Source organism: Branchiostoma belcheri, unplaced genomic scaffold (assembly GCF_001625305.1).
Source record: "Branchiostoma belcheri isolate BF01 breed outbred unplaced genomic scaffold, Haploidv18h27 scaffold84, whole genome shotgun sequence".
Taxonomy (NCBI): Eukaryota; Metazoa; Chordata; class Leptocardii; order Amphioxiformes; family Branchiostomatidae; genus Branchiostoma; species Branchiostoma belcheri.
In genome coordinates, this window is record NW_017804509.1 from 1,303,141 (window position 1) to 1,318,745 (window position 15,605).

The following is a 15,605-nucleotide window of genomic DNA, read 5'->3' on the forward strand; positions in this document are numbered from 1 at the left end:
TCATTGACACAACGTAGTTGTATTACCCCTTAGTTCGCATTACTGTGTCCAGGTACAAGTGAGGGCCCGCATAAGTGATTACGAATTACACAAAATTTTCACCGCCCATTATGAATTTTGTTAAAGTCTCACAGCTAATTATTACGACTTTATGCTTTCTGGCTAATGTACTAATTACAAATTACATTGAATTTTGGGGAAGCTGCCTACGGATTACAAAGACTAAAAATGCCTGATTACAGCTCACGATAAAGGGTATGCAGGCCCCCACAAACTACATATAACTGTAGTGAATCCAACCTGTGACTTCTAGATCCAATGCTAGCCATGCCATTCAGCCATTCTAGATCACCCAGTCACTTGATTCTAACTGTTGGTGAGCCTCCTTGGTGTACAATGTATTTTCCAACATGTTACATGTACATTGTAGTGCTGTCACCTCATGTTACGTTAAAAAGAAACAATCATCCTCAACCCAAAGCATTTGTTACCAGCACTGCTCTTCATTAGCAAGGAATTTGATGCAGAGGTACTCACTGGTACATGCGACATGTAATACCATAATTATAACATATTTACCTTGACCTTTCACTAATGTCTACAGTAAGATTTTTAAAAGTCTGCATGGCTTTCAGTTATGAAGGATATTTCATGATTCCATCTATACCACTGGACAAATAATGCTGCAAGCTGCAGGGATATGTTTGTTTAAGCACAAGATGCCACACTAACAACAATATACAATGTAAACTCCCTAGCACTTTTTATCAATTGCTTACAATATGTATCCATAAAGCCTGTGTCTGTAAACCGTAACTCTCACGAGTGTAGGTTCGGAAGTGATTGGTCATTAATTATCCTGATGAAGGCGACAGTGGTTGTTGAAAATTTGATCTCTCTGTAACCCTTGTGTTGGAATAAAGTTCAACATTTTACTACCAACATAGATGAACTTTGAATTCATTATTAAAACATTTCACTCTGTTTCCCATTTGTAGTAGAAAAGCTATACAAGATGTCAAGTAAAATTTACCTTGTATCCTTTTTGAACAGCTTGATGGATACCTCGAAGGCTACTTTTAAGATAACATTGAAAGCCAGCCTGTAAACAATGTCACGTGTATAAATTAAATCTGCCAAAATAGAAACACTACTCCAACAAAGCACAATCACCACTACATGTATTTTGGTTACTGATGACAAAGAACAGTCATTACCAAACCAAACTAAATATACTTCTGAATCAGTCTATTTTTTGGTCTGCTCAAGCTTCATAGCTTTCATTCTGTCCAGACACTCCTGTATTTCTGGTCGTTCCTTTGGATCCTTCTTGAGGCAGTCCTGGATCAGCCTGTTCCATTCAGGAATGGGGGGGACTGTTCCTTGCCATTGTGGCATCCTGATGTCTTTCCCTTCCTTCCTGTCTTCTTCCATCTGTTTGATGTAAGTGATATCCTGACAAAACAATTAAAGATTATTATAAATATATAATAATAATTGCATTGTGATCTGTCTCAGGCAGAACTAGTTCTGGGTACAGCTGAACCAGACAAATCCTGTTTTACAGATTCTGAAGCGCTACATGAATACAGACTTTCAATGTGATGTAGTACAAAACATTTTAAGAATCTTAACGTTATACATGATAAAAATGAAGAGGAGCAAGGGGCCAGTTCTGGCCTAAGCATTTAGGCAGCTACAAAAATGTACACAACATTTTCTCTAGATACTGGTTAGCTATGTTTTGATTTGCACTGTAAACTAAGGTAACTGGTAAATGGTTTCGGTGCAAACATTACAATTAAGACCAGTCCTATGTCATGTGGTACATGTTTTCCACCTTTCGAGATGGAAGGATGCCTACAGGTACATGTACATGTTACAAGACATTTGTGTACTAAAAGGTTTTAAGACAGTAACCTGGAGAAAAGTGAGAAATCTGCACACAGTCTGACTGACCTGGTGTCCATATAGAGTTCTGCCGTACCACATTTCAAACAGGATGAGGCCCAGACTGTAAATGTCAGCGCTCTTGTCGTAAACCTTCTGTTCCTTCACCTCAGGGGCTGCATAGATGGCAGTTCCGGCTATGGTGCCTGTGATTTTATCCTCTCGCTTGGTCTGTCCAACATCAGCAAGCTTCACTGTGCCGTACTTTGTCACCTTGACAAGTGCAGATATGAAACAAACCTTACCTGCCAACAGTTTACTTGCAACAATTTTCAAAACATACTTTGTAACCATAAAGAAAAGATCTCAAGGTAGTATGATGATGATACAATGTACATTATGTTTAAAAGAGGAAGTCTAAAAATTGAGACACAAGGTAATCAGAGATTGCAGACTTAAGAATGATGCATGCAACTCAATCGGTATTACATGTACATGTACAAGGTCATATGTTTTTTAAATTAGCAGAATGTAAAGATGCTAAAAGCAGAAGAGATGTGTGGACTGTCTGGTTGCCTGCTGTGGTTTGAGTCCTTTATTCACAATCAGTTACAGAATGATGTGGTCTGTCTATGACAACTTACTGTCAGAGGAGGTGGTCTACTAAAACACATTGCTGCATACAACATACCAGTATATTGGTGAGTTTGAGGTCCCTGTGTATGTATCCAGCATCATGGATCTGCTTAAGTCCCTCACACAGCTGTATGGCCTTGTCTTTGGTGTAGCTGAAGGCTGCTGCCTGCTTCTCTGGGTAAGAACCCCACCAGGCTGGGTTACGGTTTCTGCATCTGTAACATATATAATATCATGGTTTTTAGACGACATGTCATGGTCAGTGGATGCTATAATTATGTCGACATAACACTTTCCCAGGAATGTTGGCTTTTGCAACATATAGTTTTCATTGTAAGAAAATATTGCTGTGAATTCACACAGTGCTATATTTTTGATGGGATGTATGATTCCTGTTCTTTTTGTCTTCAAGGGATAAAACTGTTGGTGATAGTGTTCTTTCATTGCAATATGAATGGAGTAAATGTGCTAGCAGGGCCTTTAAAGTCAACAATCATATTTAACCCTTACTTCTGTCCAATGATCCTGCTCTCCAGTGTGCCGTCACATAGCTCCATGACCAGTCCAAGTCTCAATCTATCTGACTGTCCGTCTGGCTGTCCCCCTTCTTGTCCACATTGTTGTCCACATTGCTGTCCACCCGGCTGTCCACCTGGTTGTCCACCCAGCTGTTCACCTTGCTGTCTGCCCGGCTGTCCACCTTGCTGTCCACCTTGCTGTCCACCTTGCTGTCTGCCAGGCTGTTCACCTTGCTGTCTGCCTGGCTGTCCACCTTGCTGTCCACTGGGCTGTCCACCCAGCTGTTCACCTTGCTGTCTGCCCGGCTGCCCACCTTGCTGTCCACTGGGCTGTCCACCTTGCTGTCTGCCAGGCTGTTCACCTTGCTGTTTGCCAGGCTGCACACCTTGCTGTCTGCCTAGCTCTCCACCTTGCTGTCTGCCTGGTTGTCCACCTGGCAGTCTGCCTAGCTGTCCACCGTGCTGTCTGCCAGGCTGTCCACCGTGCTGTCTGCCTGGCTGTCCACCTGGTTGTCTGCCTGGTTGCCCCACTTGCTGTCTGCCTAGCTGTCTGCCAGGCTGTCCACCCGGCCCTCCTCCTTGCTGTCTACCTGGCTGTCTGCCTGGCTGTCTGCCTGTCTGTCCACCTTGCTGTCTACCTGGCTGTCCATCTTGCTGTCTGCCAGGCTGTCCACCTGGTTGTCTACCTGGCTGTCTACGTGGCTGTCCACGTGGCTGTCCACCTGGCTGTCCACATTGCTGTCCACCTGGCTGTCTACCTGGCTGTCTGCCAGTCTGTCCACCTTGCTGTCTGCCTGGTTGTCCACCTGGCTGTCTGCCAGGCTGTCCACCTAGTTGTCTACCTGGCTGTCTACGTGGCTGTCCACCTGGCTGTCCACATTGCTTTCCACCTGGCTGTCTACCTGGCTGTCTGCCAGTCTGTCCACCTTGCTGTCTGCCTGGTTGTCCACCTGGCTGTCTGCTCGGCTGTCCACCTGGTTGTCCACCTGGCTGTCCACATTGCTGTCCACCTGGCTGTCCACCTTGCTGTCTGCCAGTCTGTCCACCTTGCTGTCTGCCTGGCTGTCCAACTGGCTGTCCTTCTGGCTGTCCATCTGCCTTTATTCTCTTAAATGCAGTACCGTAGTACTCCACAATGTGGTCCCCCGTCAGCCTCCTGGAATAAACAGATTTTTGACAGTGAAAACATAATTTTCAAAATATTGATGCAGCCTACCTGCATCACTAAAAGCATAAGTGAGACATTTGATGAGAGTTGTTTGAGAGAGCTCAGCTTACCGTATGGTTTCCTCCTCCTGCAGGAAGTCCCAGGCAGTTTCTGCTGTTATGATGTCATATGGCATGAGTCCAAGCTTCAGTGCTGCTGGTGTCTCTGCTCCCTTCCATGGGACTTGGACTCGGTACACTTCACCAAAGGATCCGCCTCCTATCTTGTTCCTTGGATCCGTCCAACCTGTGATGCTGTCCAGGGGATACTCATACTTTCTCATCTCAGTCAGGTGGAACATTGCCAGCTGGCCCAGGAAGCTGTTGATGCCCTCACTTTGTGGCTCATAGGTTTGCTTGATTATTTCATTGCTTCTGGTGTCTTTGAAGGTCTGGTCTACTGTCTGCTCCATAATGTCCTTCATCTTTTTGAAGTCATCTTCCAGTAGAGCCATCAAGTCTCGCTGTGGCTGCATCTGCCTGTCAGCCAGCTCAGTGATCAGTTCATCCTTTGATGACAGTGCCTGCATCAGGAGGTCTACCAGGGGTGTGCCTTCGGGTGCTTGTTTCCAGTAGTTCTTGAGTATGGACACAGTGCTGCTGCTGGCCTTCCATTTTCTCACGTATGCATATGCATGTGCTGCACTCAACCTTCCTGACCAGAGCAAGAATGTCTTCCTCAAACCTCTGATGAATGCATTGGGTTGGGACAGAAAGTCACGAACTTGCATGCGGGACACAGGTAAGGAGCTGCCTGTGATGATTTCCATTACATGCTGCTGGGCTTTCTCCAACGAATTAGCTACCTCTTTCAATTTCCGTTTAAAGGAGTCCAACATTTCCTTTGGTTTAACAGACCTTTCAAATGAGTCATAATGAGCCAGAATACCTGGCAGGGCCTCGTACAGATCTTTCAGCATTGAGAAATCCTCACCTCTCTTGACTAACTCGCGATCTTGATCTCTCGTAGTGATGGAACCATCTGGGAGACTCAAATGAAGCTTTTGTACTTCCATCACTTCTTTTTTCAGGCCACCTTTCTTCACCAGGTCAGACAGGATACTCTTTGTGGTTTCCACATTTTCCCTCAACTCATTGTTTAGTTTCTCTGTGCTCTGTTTATAGCTCCCTTGAAATGATTGTAGATGTTGTTTTGCCTCATCACATTTTCTAAATTTATCCCCCTCAGTCAGATGTTGATGGGTAACAGTTAACTGCACCTTAATGTGGACCAGAGCTTCACTCAAAAGTCGAGACAGCAACCTGAAAGATTTATGAGACACAAAGTTCTTTACAGTCGGCTGACTTCCTTAATAAACTTTCAGGTTGGAGCCCAATCATGTTACTCCTTTTTGATGCTAGAGTTTTCAAAAAGTTGGAAATATTACAAGTCTCTGCATTACTCAACATAAAGTCTCTGATTATCTTATACTAAGACATGAACCATACAGCATGTACAATGTTTCCCACCTGTACTGAGTTTCCAGTTTGATGTCCAGACTCTTTGACATCAGAAAGTCCAGACCATCCAGCACTTTGCAGAAGTCTTCAGAGAAAATCACTCGAAATCTCACAGCCTGCAGCAAGGATGGGTAAATGTATATCAAACATTTAGTACTTAGTTGAGGGATCTCCAGAAAAAAATGCTATGTACAATGTAAATCGTAAGCTAGAGAGATAAATTAACACACCATACAGTTATGCAGAGTCTTAAAAATGGTAGCAAATCAGAACTGATAAAATGACATTTTTGTTACAATTCCACTGCTTTCAGCCACTGCTGATATTTTCTATCTGTATCAGAAGCTGTTTTTTTTCTTTGCTCCAACAACAAACAGTTTATTACAAAATGGTATTTGAGTTTATAAGTAAAGTATTCTAAATTGTTTAAAATGAAGGCAACTTAAGAGTCACACGTATTTGCGTCATGGTCAGCAAAACATGTCAGCTGGTGTGTACTAGTAAAATATTAAATCTTGTCTTGCCTTTTTTGTGGACACAAAAAACACCTGTGACTCCTCCAGGCCATCCCACATCGCTGACAGCTTCCTGAGTGTTTCAGTCTTCAGCTCGTCTTGCTCCTCTGGAGGCACAAAGTCCCACTTGTTGCACACAAACATGGCTGATTCTGGGTCAAAGTCATCAGCATTGTTCTTTTTATACAGTTGAAGAAGTCGACCCAACTGCATTAAAGTAAGAAAATGCATGACAAACATTTATTAGTCACAATGGCCTTTATTCATTTATTAGAATCATTCACAGTACTACCAAACATTTTTTTTGTAAAAATCTCAATGGCATCTAGAGTTAAACTTGCTTGACTAACTTTCCCCATAAATGAACCACTACGTCCAACACGACCCATATCAGCACAAGTTGGGACCACATATGGCCTAATCTCTGAATATTGCATCATGTTCAAGTGTGTGGCAGAAAATGTTTGTTGATGACAACTATCGAGAAATCTTGATGGGATCACCTAATTTGCCATTGCCTTTCGACAGCATGACGGTCTTTGCACAATGTAATTACTTTGGGTCAATGGGGCAGTCTATTGTAAAATGAGTGAGAATTTTGCTGCATTTTTTTTGTTCTCTGCCTTGTCTTGTGCCATGCTTTTTGTAATAGTATCAGAAGACTTAGCTTGTCTTATAAAGATCTCCTTTCCTCCATCCCACAGGTCTTAGACAAGTTTGACAGAATGCGAAATTCCAAAGCCAGATTGTCCTGGATATTTAGTAGATCTGTAATAAATTGTACTACGAAGTAAGCCAGGCCTTACCCTGTCCTGCTGCACTCCTCCAGCATTGGAGCTGTTGATGATGTACAGGAGGGCAAAGGCTTTTGGCATGTAGTCAGCAACAACTTTGTCCATCTTGTCATTTTCTCCAACTCCTGGACTGTCCACTAGAACTATTCCTCCCTGAAAGTAAATGTTAAAAAAAACCTATTTCATAATTTCATGACTCCAGATTTTATATTTGATAACCTTTTGTCCATAGCTACATATACATTTTATTGTGTAAGTAATTAGTACAACCTCTGAGTTCTTTTACAATTTTTAGTGGCCATGACCAAAGAATGGAAATTCCAAGCAAGAAATTATCCTTAAATTCATTTTCATTTTCATTACTAAACTACACTTTCTTACAGCACTGAAAATCCTTGACAAGTCTGCCTTACTTGAAGAAGAGGATGAGGCAGAAAGATCTCAATCCACTGAGCTGGAGGAAGGATGTCTCGGCTGGCTCCTTTCACATGCATGTAGCTTTTCAGCTCTGTGCCGTCCAGTGGGATGGTTATATGCCTTTCCCCTTGCTTGTTGGCCTTGCGCAGATGGACCACAGCTCGCCTGTTCTCTCCATACTTCACCTCACAGATGGTGGAGGTGGAGCTGCTATGAGCCACAGGCAGGATGTCCTCTCCCAGCAGCAGGTTCAGGATGGTGCTCTTTCCTGAGGAGGTTTCTCCTGAAAGGGAAAGATGATCATAGCTTCTTTGTGCAATTTTTTGTCAGTAAGGATTATCCCATCAATACACACTTTCTGAAGGCCATTTCAGTACAGAACATGAATGTCATGATCCTAAGAATCTATCTGCTGACAAAACCTACCTGCAACAAGAATAGGACATTCGTCCTTGTCTAAGTGACTCTGTACATCTTTTGAGATGTCTTCCACCTCACGACCAAACTGAATCTTCAGCTTGTCCTTAACACGCTCATCCAGTTTGGGAAGGTAGGCAGTAATGTCCTTGCAGCAGTCTGCCAGGCGTTGTCGTTTTGCGTTGTGTGCTTCCTTAATTTCCCTCAGTTTGTCTGCAGCCTAAGGAGGAAAGTACTTATAGGTTCAAATTTTCAAAAGTATCATTTACCTAGACTCCATTTTACCCTTTTCTATTCCATACTTCTGTGTGACAATAAACAACTTCAGCAAGCAATGAATGATGAATGATTAGGCCACACCAATTTAATTTGTTGCTCTCAGGTTTTTTGAAAATATGGTTATTAAAAACCTAATGAAAGCAAAGCTTAGTCTGAGGACCTGTTTGATGCCTCGGTGGACTCAGTGTTATCTGAGAACCAACAAAATGACTTGGTGTGGCCTTAGTGGAAGTGTAAAAGTCACAGCAAACAAGGTGCCTCAAAGACATGATCAGGCGTCCATGATACTGGCTTGTATATTTTTATTTACTTGTATATTTCATCCATTTCTCACTGAAACAACTTTAAAATTAACGTTTTCAATCTCTCTCTCTCTCATACATACATCTTCATATTTACACACCATTCATGTTCCAGCACGGCAACAGACACCTTTGCAAATTTTTGGCACGTTGACCACTGTCAGAGGGTAACAAAATTCCTTTTTTTTTCAAAATCAGGCAGGCTACACCGACTTAATTTTATGGACGACATCCATTTTATGGACCCTCGGAAGACGGGGAACAACAGACGATAAACCGGACAGTGAGTGAGTGAGTGAGTGAGTGATCCGCGCGCATTGATTTTCGAGAAAAAGAAAAAAAGATCACGTTCTCTGAGGCTCTGGCCTGGGTAGTCCATCGTAGTTAGCTACAATACGGAGCCGGTGGTAACCCTGGAGGATGGCACCGATGGCACCAAAGCTCCACGAGTCAAGAGCTGCACATACGTACAGTGCCGACTCATAAATTCCACAAAAAGGCAGCATGTGCTGGCTTGTCATGTACATTGTACATGTATATCGCTATGTACTACCGCAAATTCACAATACCAGCTTTGTATTCCTGTGGTTTAGTAGCATTTTTATTTTTGCTCTGAATTTTTTTTTATTCGCCCGCGCGCACAAGTTTGGGGGTCTTCAGAGGATGTCATCCATTAAATTAAGATGATGTGGCCTCAGGCAAAAATAAATGCATGCGCTGATATCATCCATAAAAATTACTTGCTGTGGCCTAATTACCCCATCTGGTGTTACAGTAAGACTTATTATTTGCTCCTGTAGATTCATGTTGGCCTGATACAAACATTTGCACTTTTTGAATGCTTGCAATTGATTGACTTGAAGATGAAACGATTATACAACATATATACAAACTAGTAAAATGTATTAAGTATGAAATCAGCCCTATGAATGATGTTCAAACAGCCAGTCTGAATTCTACGAACCACTACAATGGACACATTTTGTTACAGCTTTGGTTACAGATACATGTCAGAGATGTATAAAATTTTAACTTTAAGGGGTTTATTTTCCCACCTGACCAGGACGTCTGCTTGTAGCTGCTGCTGCCCGGATGTCTCTGATCCTCTTCTTCACTTCTGCCCTTGCCGCCTCCTCACTTGACAGTTTAACCATGTCGTCCTTAGTGGTGCCATCTTCTTGTAGGAGCCAATATAACTCACCAAAGTTCATCTGGTCTATCTCCTCCTCTGTGGAAATGGCTTTTTTCTCCGCCATTGTCACTGTACCAATGTAGTGGCACACACTTTTGTTGTATGTTTCTGACCTGTAAAAATGTCAAATGTTGTAATAAATTTTGTCATAAACAGGAACAGCAATATATAGACTCACATGCTGAATGTTATTTGGTATCAATTCTATAGCAAACAAATTCAACATGATGATAGGTGGGTTAAAAAAGGAAGCAAATACAGCATATTTCACTCATACAGCAAATTTTTGGGGCCGAGAAAAAGCGGTCACTATGAACAGGAACTAAGTTTCAACTGATTAAACAAGATGTCAGAAAACTTTCCAGGCTAAAAATAGTTCAACTTTCCCCAGACTCGCAGGTTGGGCTATACCACAGCAATTGGGGGGTATGAAGTACTCTTAAAAAATCAATGAACATATACAACGTCATATACTCTATTGATCGATGAGTTCCATAAACTCATAATTTTTAGTGATGTATCATTTTTTTCCCTTCATGGAAAGTAATGAGCATTAAACGCTCTCACAGTCTGTATGATAGATTTAAAACGTTACTAAGTTAAGGACAAAGTTTGACCCAGACCAGTATTACTGTTTAACTTCATTAAAAAAAATTCTTAAAACTTGCTTAATGCCTTGTAAAGGCTTTAAAGCACTGGTTAGTTTAAATTTAGAAAGGCAACATGATGGAATGCGTAATATAAATGTAAACCGGATTCAAGACAGAAAGGCATACGTGTGGCACCAGCTGTAATACACAGAAAGTTAACCTTTAAAGGAATAAAGAAATGGACTTTTCACATATACATGTAAAGTACTAAAAGCTGTAACAACTCACCTTAGATCAGATGCTGCTACTTTCTTCAGGTAACTGGTAACATCCAAGGAATTTCATAAACTCCAGAAGGCTGTAGGATCTGTACTTGACATGGGAAGGGCGCGCTCCAAAATGGTGGCGTGGCGTGGCTTGTGCAAATCAACTGTGGGCAAAGTTTGCTAACAACCTGGACCTTTGGCCACGGTGTGTTTGATGTTGTTGACTTTAAGCAAAAGTGAAAATGCTGATGTAACGCTTGTTACACCTTCATTGGTGGCTTCTTATCACAAACAGGGATGAACCATTAATACCTACCAAGGGGAGGGTGCAAATGTTGGTGTTCTTCACTTGCTACTTTTGAGATATTTCAGACAGACTTTATAAATTAACACTAAATGATTGCTTCATCTTGATCATCTGAGCTATTCGCACAGTGTTTCATTGATACAGTAGTTGCCATACATATCTCCTTTGTGTCAACATTCATACCTGTGTCTAGGCAAAAACTAATAGTTGTGAATTGGACCTCTGACCTCTTGATCTTGTGCTGCTAACCTAGCCACTCAGCCATTATTATATAATTCCACACCACACATTCATTAACTTATCAGTTGATTTGAAAGATAATTCTAACGGTTGGTGAACCTCCTTGGTGTATATTCCAACATGTACATGTAGTGCTATCATATCACGTTACATTAAAAAAAATAAAAAGAAACATTATGAACTCAAAGCATTTGTTACCAGCTCTGCTGTTATTTATAATTTAGACAAACAAGGAAATTATAACATATTTACACTTATCAACTTTTCACTGACCTCTACAGTGAAATAAATTTGCTATTAAATGTTCATGAAAGTCTGGTTTCCAGGAATGACTGATATTTCATGATTCTATCCATTATATTGACCACTGGACAAAGTTTTCTGTGAAATTACGTCTACGTTTTGGAAGCCGTCTAGCATCCTTTTCTGATGATCGAAGGTAACTCTTAAAGTCTTAGATATGTAAGGAAGAGGTCATGTGACCATTGTCCAATGGGCTCTCAGCTGTCATTGATAGATGTCTGTTTGACCTTTGGCCCCAAAGCTGGAAATCTGGATTTGGCTGCAAAGAGGAACAAATTCCAAAATCAGACATACAACATTTTAACTAACAACACTAACACACTAATGTGATAAATTCCACATAATAACCCAATGTTATTATAGTCAAACAAGTATCATAAATGAAAATAACTATTAAAGAGAAACTATGCTGATCACAAATATCCCAAAAGACACAGACACACACACATACAAACACAAACATGCACACAGACACACAGACACCCACACACACACACAGACACACGCACACACACACACCACACACACATACACCAAAAACAATACCTCGGTCCCTTTTCATGAATGTAATAGCAAGTAAACCAAACGTACTCTGTGGCTGTGTCATTTTGCTGGCCAGGAACACAAAAGGGTCCATTAGGGTTTTTCTGTCCTTCACCGAAACTTCAAACAGCCGAACTGGAACAGAAGGAGACATCATGTTAGGAGGGGGGGGGATAAGAATTATAAGGTAAGGAAAGCAGCTGTAGTTTTGGTACTGAACAAAATGTTTAACCAATGACATGTTTCAAAACCTCCAACATTCAGTTACATTTCATTAACATGAGGTCAGAGCCAATAACAAAATTGAAAATCATCTCAATTTCCTTACAACAGATGGAGATAGAAATATCATGTACATATATACATATATCAGCTTAGAAATTTTGCCCTCCTCGTAAACAGTAAAACTGGAGTGATTCTAAGTGTCTCCTTCCTGATTGACTCTCACCTTTCTCCTTCTGAGCCCAGTTCTGAGCCTCCCTCAGCTCCACCTTCCGATCCTTCAGGTCCGTCTTGGTCCCCACGGCAACTACTGTTACCTGGGCAACAGAAGTAAACAAACATTTTTCCATCATACCACTGAATGTTCTAGCCTGGGTGACATCTGATTTGTAACGGCAACCCCAATTTTTTTAGGATTGCTGTTACAAATCAGATGGCACCCAGGCTACTGTATGTCTTCAAACTATATATATATATATTATTAAATTTTCTTTCTGACATCTAACTACACAGTATACAAAATGTATGTACATCCAGACTCACTGACTGATTTCAAATTAGTCTGATAAAAATTGTTTGTGAAAATGGAGGATATCCTAGGCCTTTTTCTCATGCCCTATGACCCTTAACCCTTCACCCCTGACCTCTTTCTTCTCCCTGGCAGCGTCGATGTCTCTCTTCAGCAGGTCGATTCTCTTGAAGGACTCTCGGTCGGTCGTGCTGTACACCAGAACAAAACCCTGCACAACATAAACAACATACTGGTAAACCCCAACCATAGCCCTAATTATAACCCAAACCTGGTCTGTCATACTGTACAAGGACACAACCCAAACCCTAACCTATTCCACAGTATGGTGTACATACATTGAACAGTCATGGGTATACTGGGGCATAATATGTCAGTTTTTCCTTCATAGCTAGATCTTTGATAAAACCTATTGATAACTTTTTGACTGATTTTTTGAGTCTGGATTGGTGGTGAAAAGTATAACCACCATTCATGAGTATACAGTTTTTGTAACAGTGGCACATACTATATTATCTTGCAAGACTGCACAAAATGTGATAAACAGTGTTGTATAGTACTTACATCTGCCAGAGTGATGTAGTGTTTGGGCAGCTCTGCATTGGCCGAACTCTGAAATCACACAACAGCAGTTGTAGAAGTTAGTTACAAGTAATATCATTGCCTCACCATACTTTCCAGTCTGTACAAAGTTGATATCAACTTATGTTATGAGTTACATGTTCAGAAATTAGAGTTAAAACTTTTGATCCAACACAAAAAATTCTCTCACTTTCAACCAGTCACTCTGGTCTTCCTCAGTAGACTGACCCAGTGAGGCTTGTCACGTGGCTTCTTTGAAGTGTGACGTCAACACTGGGTCAAAGGTATCTGGTAGACGATGTCGGCCCCGTCAACTTCTAAGTTAGTTAAAGAGGTTAATATTAACTCACCAGCCCTGCGGTGTCGTAGAACCTGATTTTCTCGCGGACGCCCCGGTCCGTCTCGATGTTTGCCACGTAGATGTCCTCAATAGTCGGGAACAGCTGCTGCAGGGGACAGCAAAATCAAAATCTCACGTCTCCAGTGTCAAGACATGGAGGACAACAAACAGTCCTGAGCAAGTAGAAACAACAGGAAAACCCCTGACTCCTGGGACGCCAAGAATCGAACCCGCGCCGAACTTGGGCAGCCAGCTTACGACACCCACACACCAAGGTGGTCACCTATCATGGAAACAACCTTAGCTTTACCTCAGTCCCCAGGGTGGTCTTCCTGGGCAGGTTTGACAGTAGTACTGTAATGGTGGGGGAGTTTATAGGCACTACCAACTGACCCCACTGAGGGGTCTACAGTAGACCTTTTACCCAAATTTTTAGAGTGTTGGCAGGTGAACTGGTACTCGGGTTTGGCGTGGGTTCGATCACCTGGACCAGGACTGTTTACTGTTTCTATAAAATTCTACTCTCACAGTCACACAGTACTTTTTCAGAATTGTGAATTTCTCCCTATCCCTGGTTTTGTTTTCTATGTATTTCCCCAATGGCTACCATCAGGCAGTCCCCTAGATGTCTAGCATGTGGAAACCAGTCTGCAGGGAGACCATTTGGACCTCCGATTCGACCATAACGTCCTGTAAATAAGTAAATAAACAACGTTTCTCTGTAGGGTCGGAACGCCCCCCTCCCCACCTGCCGCCATAGCACGATTTTCACCCATAAAACCACGTTATCCACAAAAGTGGTGCTTTTTGTCGTCTGTAACTCCTGTAGCCGACCCTTACCGTTCCCGCCGTGTGGTTCCCGTAGATGAGCTGCTCCAGAACCGCCGTTTTCCCGCTCAAAACCTGCCCGCAGACGACAACTTTGCTCGTCTTCCCCATTTTCCCTCAGCCACCGCATCAACACGCAATAACTTTGTCACTCACGTGAGTCCATTTCTAAAAAAAAAAAACAATTTTACTGACTAGATATATGTAGATAAATAATAATCCATATTTTTACCATCTCATATTTATACTGTAACTTTTTTGAAATTCACAAAATTCTGGAAAAAAAGCGGTAAAGTTACCGGCAGTGGTTCGCATTATTGCGTTTATCTGTGGTCCCTATGCTTACAACATGTAACGTTACAGCCATCTACCCCGAAAAAAATATTCACGTTACGTTTTATAAACTACAATCAAAATTTAGGTATATAACTAGAAAGGCCAATATTTGCTTTGGAGCAAATACAGCGATGGGTTCACCACATTTTACGACATGGCAGGGAAAGAATGGGAAACACAAGGGAAAACAATGATTTAACGTTACATTGATATAACTATAATATGAAGTAAAATACAACTAAAACAACAGTTGGATAGCTATTCCCTACTTTATTGGTTAGGATTTTTAATTGCATAATGCAAACTGTTGATTTTCAAAATAAAAAAAAACGTACCATGCCCGGCATTCCAATGCTGGAGCAGGAAAGCTTGAAATACCTACCAAAACACTTGAATACAGACATACTGTCCGTATGGAAATGCTTCTGTGCAGGTGTTAATCAAGTTAAATCCCAACAGCCAATCAGCAAGAAGTATAGAGGAAAGCTGCATGCCTATTGGTTGATGCCCTGCATTCCATTGTGATGACTCATGCCCAAACGTGGTAAACAAGGCAGACTAACACAGTAATACATTTGCTATAACACAGCCAAAAAACTCAAATAAAACCATTCTAAAAGCCTGTATCACAATAATTTAAAAAACGCCTAGGGGTATTTGCCCACTGTACCTCCATACCAAATTTCAGGACCTTGGGCCCTAAAATGAAGAAGCTGAATCCATTTAAAAATGGCAGGAGAAGAAGAAGAAGGAGGAGAAGGAGGAGAAGAAACATCAGAAAAAGCAATATGGTTTCACCACACCACTTCGTGGTGTGGTGAACCCATAAAAATTCCTCTTTAATATTAAGACGTCTTCTGTATTATAACAGTAGCGTTAACCCGGGGACGGT

The 15,605-nt window shown here is 41.6% G+C and overlaps 2 protein-coding genes across 2 annotated transcripts; both read right to left on the bottom strand.

Moving 5' to 3' along the window:
* Positions 1-1,248: 1,248 nt before the first annotated feature.
* LOC109486918 (dual serine/threonine and tyrosine protein kinase-like) lies at positions 1,249-9,691 on the bottom strand. The gene is made up of 12 exons (XM_019790824.1): positions 9,491-9,691; positions 7,864-8,074; positions 7,434-7,720; positions 7,033-7,173; positions 6,236-6,433; positions 5,721-5,827; positions 4,323-5,513; positions 4,139-4,200; positions 3,037-3,103; positions 2,582-2,735; positions 1,960-2,163; positions 1,249-1,455 (listed from the first exon to the last, which is right to left on the bottom strand). The coding sequence occupies exons 1-12, from the start codon at positions 9,689-9,691 to the stop codon at positions 1,249-1,251; spliced, it is 3,030 nt and encodes a 1,009-aa protein (XP_019646383.1).
* Positions 9,692-11,165: 1,474 nt separating this feature from the next.
* LOC109486947 (NF-kappa-B inhibitor-interacting Ras-like protein 2) lies at positions 11,166-14,546 on the bottom strand. The gene is made up of 7 exons (XM_019790861.1): positions 14,390-14,546; positions 13,560-13,655; positions 13,192-13,239; positions 12,743-12,838; positions 12,325-12,415; positions 11,925-12,011; positions 11,166-11,592 (listed from the first exon to the last, which is right to left on the bottom strand). The coding sequence occupies exons 1-7, from the start codon at positions 14,486-14,488 to the stop codon at positions 11,531-11,533; spliced, it is 579 nt and encodes a 192-aa protein (XP_019646420.1). The 5' UTR covers positions 14,489-14,546; the 3' UTR covers positions 11,166-11,530.
* Positions 14,547-15,605: the final 1,059 nt, after the last annotated feature.

Excerpts from the sequence above, each read along its gene's own strand:
- LOC109486947 (XM_019790861.1), bottom strand. The coding sequence starts at position 14,488 with ATGGGGAAGACGAGCAAAGTTGTCGTCTGCGGGCAGGTTTTGAGCGGG. Across the intron at positions 13,656-14,389 it reads GGAACCACACGGCGGGAACG|CAGCTGTTCCCGACTATTGA; the intron begins GTAAGGGTCGGC and ends TGTCCCCTGCAG. Across the intron at positions 12,839-13,191 it reads ACTACATCACTCTGGCAGAT|GGTTTTGTTCTGGTGTACAG; the intron begins GTAAGTACTATA and ends TATGTTGTGCAG.
- LOC109486918 (XM_019790824.1), bottom strand. The coding sequence starts at position 9,691 with ATGGCGGAGAAAAAAGCCATTTCCACAGAGGAGGAGATAGACCAGATG. Across the intron at positions 5,514-5,720 it reads AAACTGGAAACTCAGTACAG|GTTGCTGTCTCGACTTTTGA; the intron begins GTGGGAAACATT and ends TAAATCTTTCAG. Across the intron at positions 1,456-1,959 it reads GAACTCTATATGGACACCAG|GATATCACTTACATCAAACA; the intron begins GTCAGTCAGACT and ends TTGTTTTGTCAG.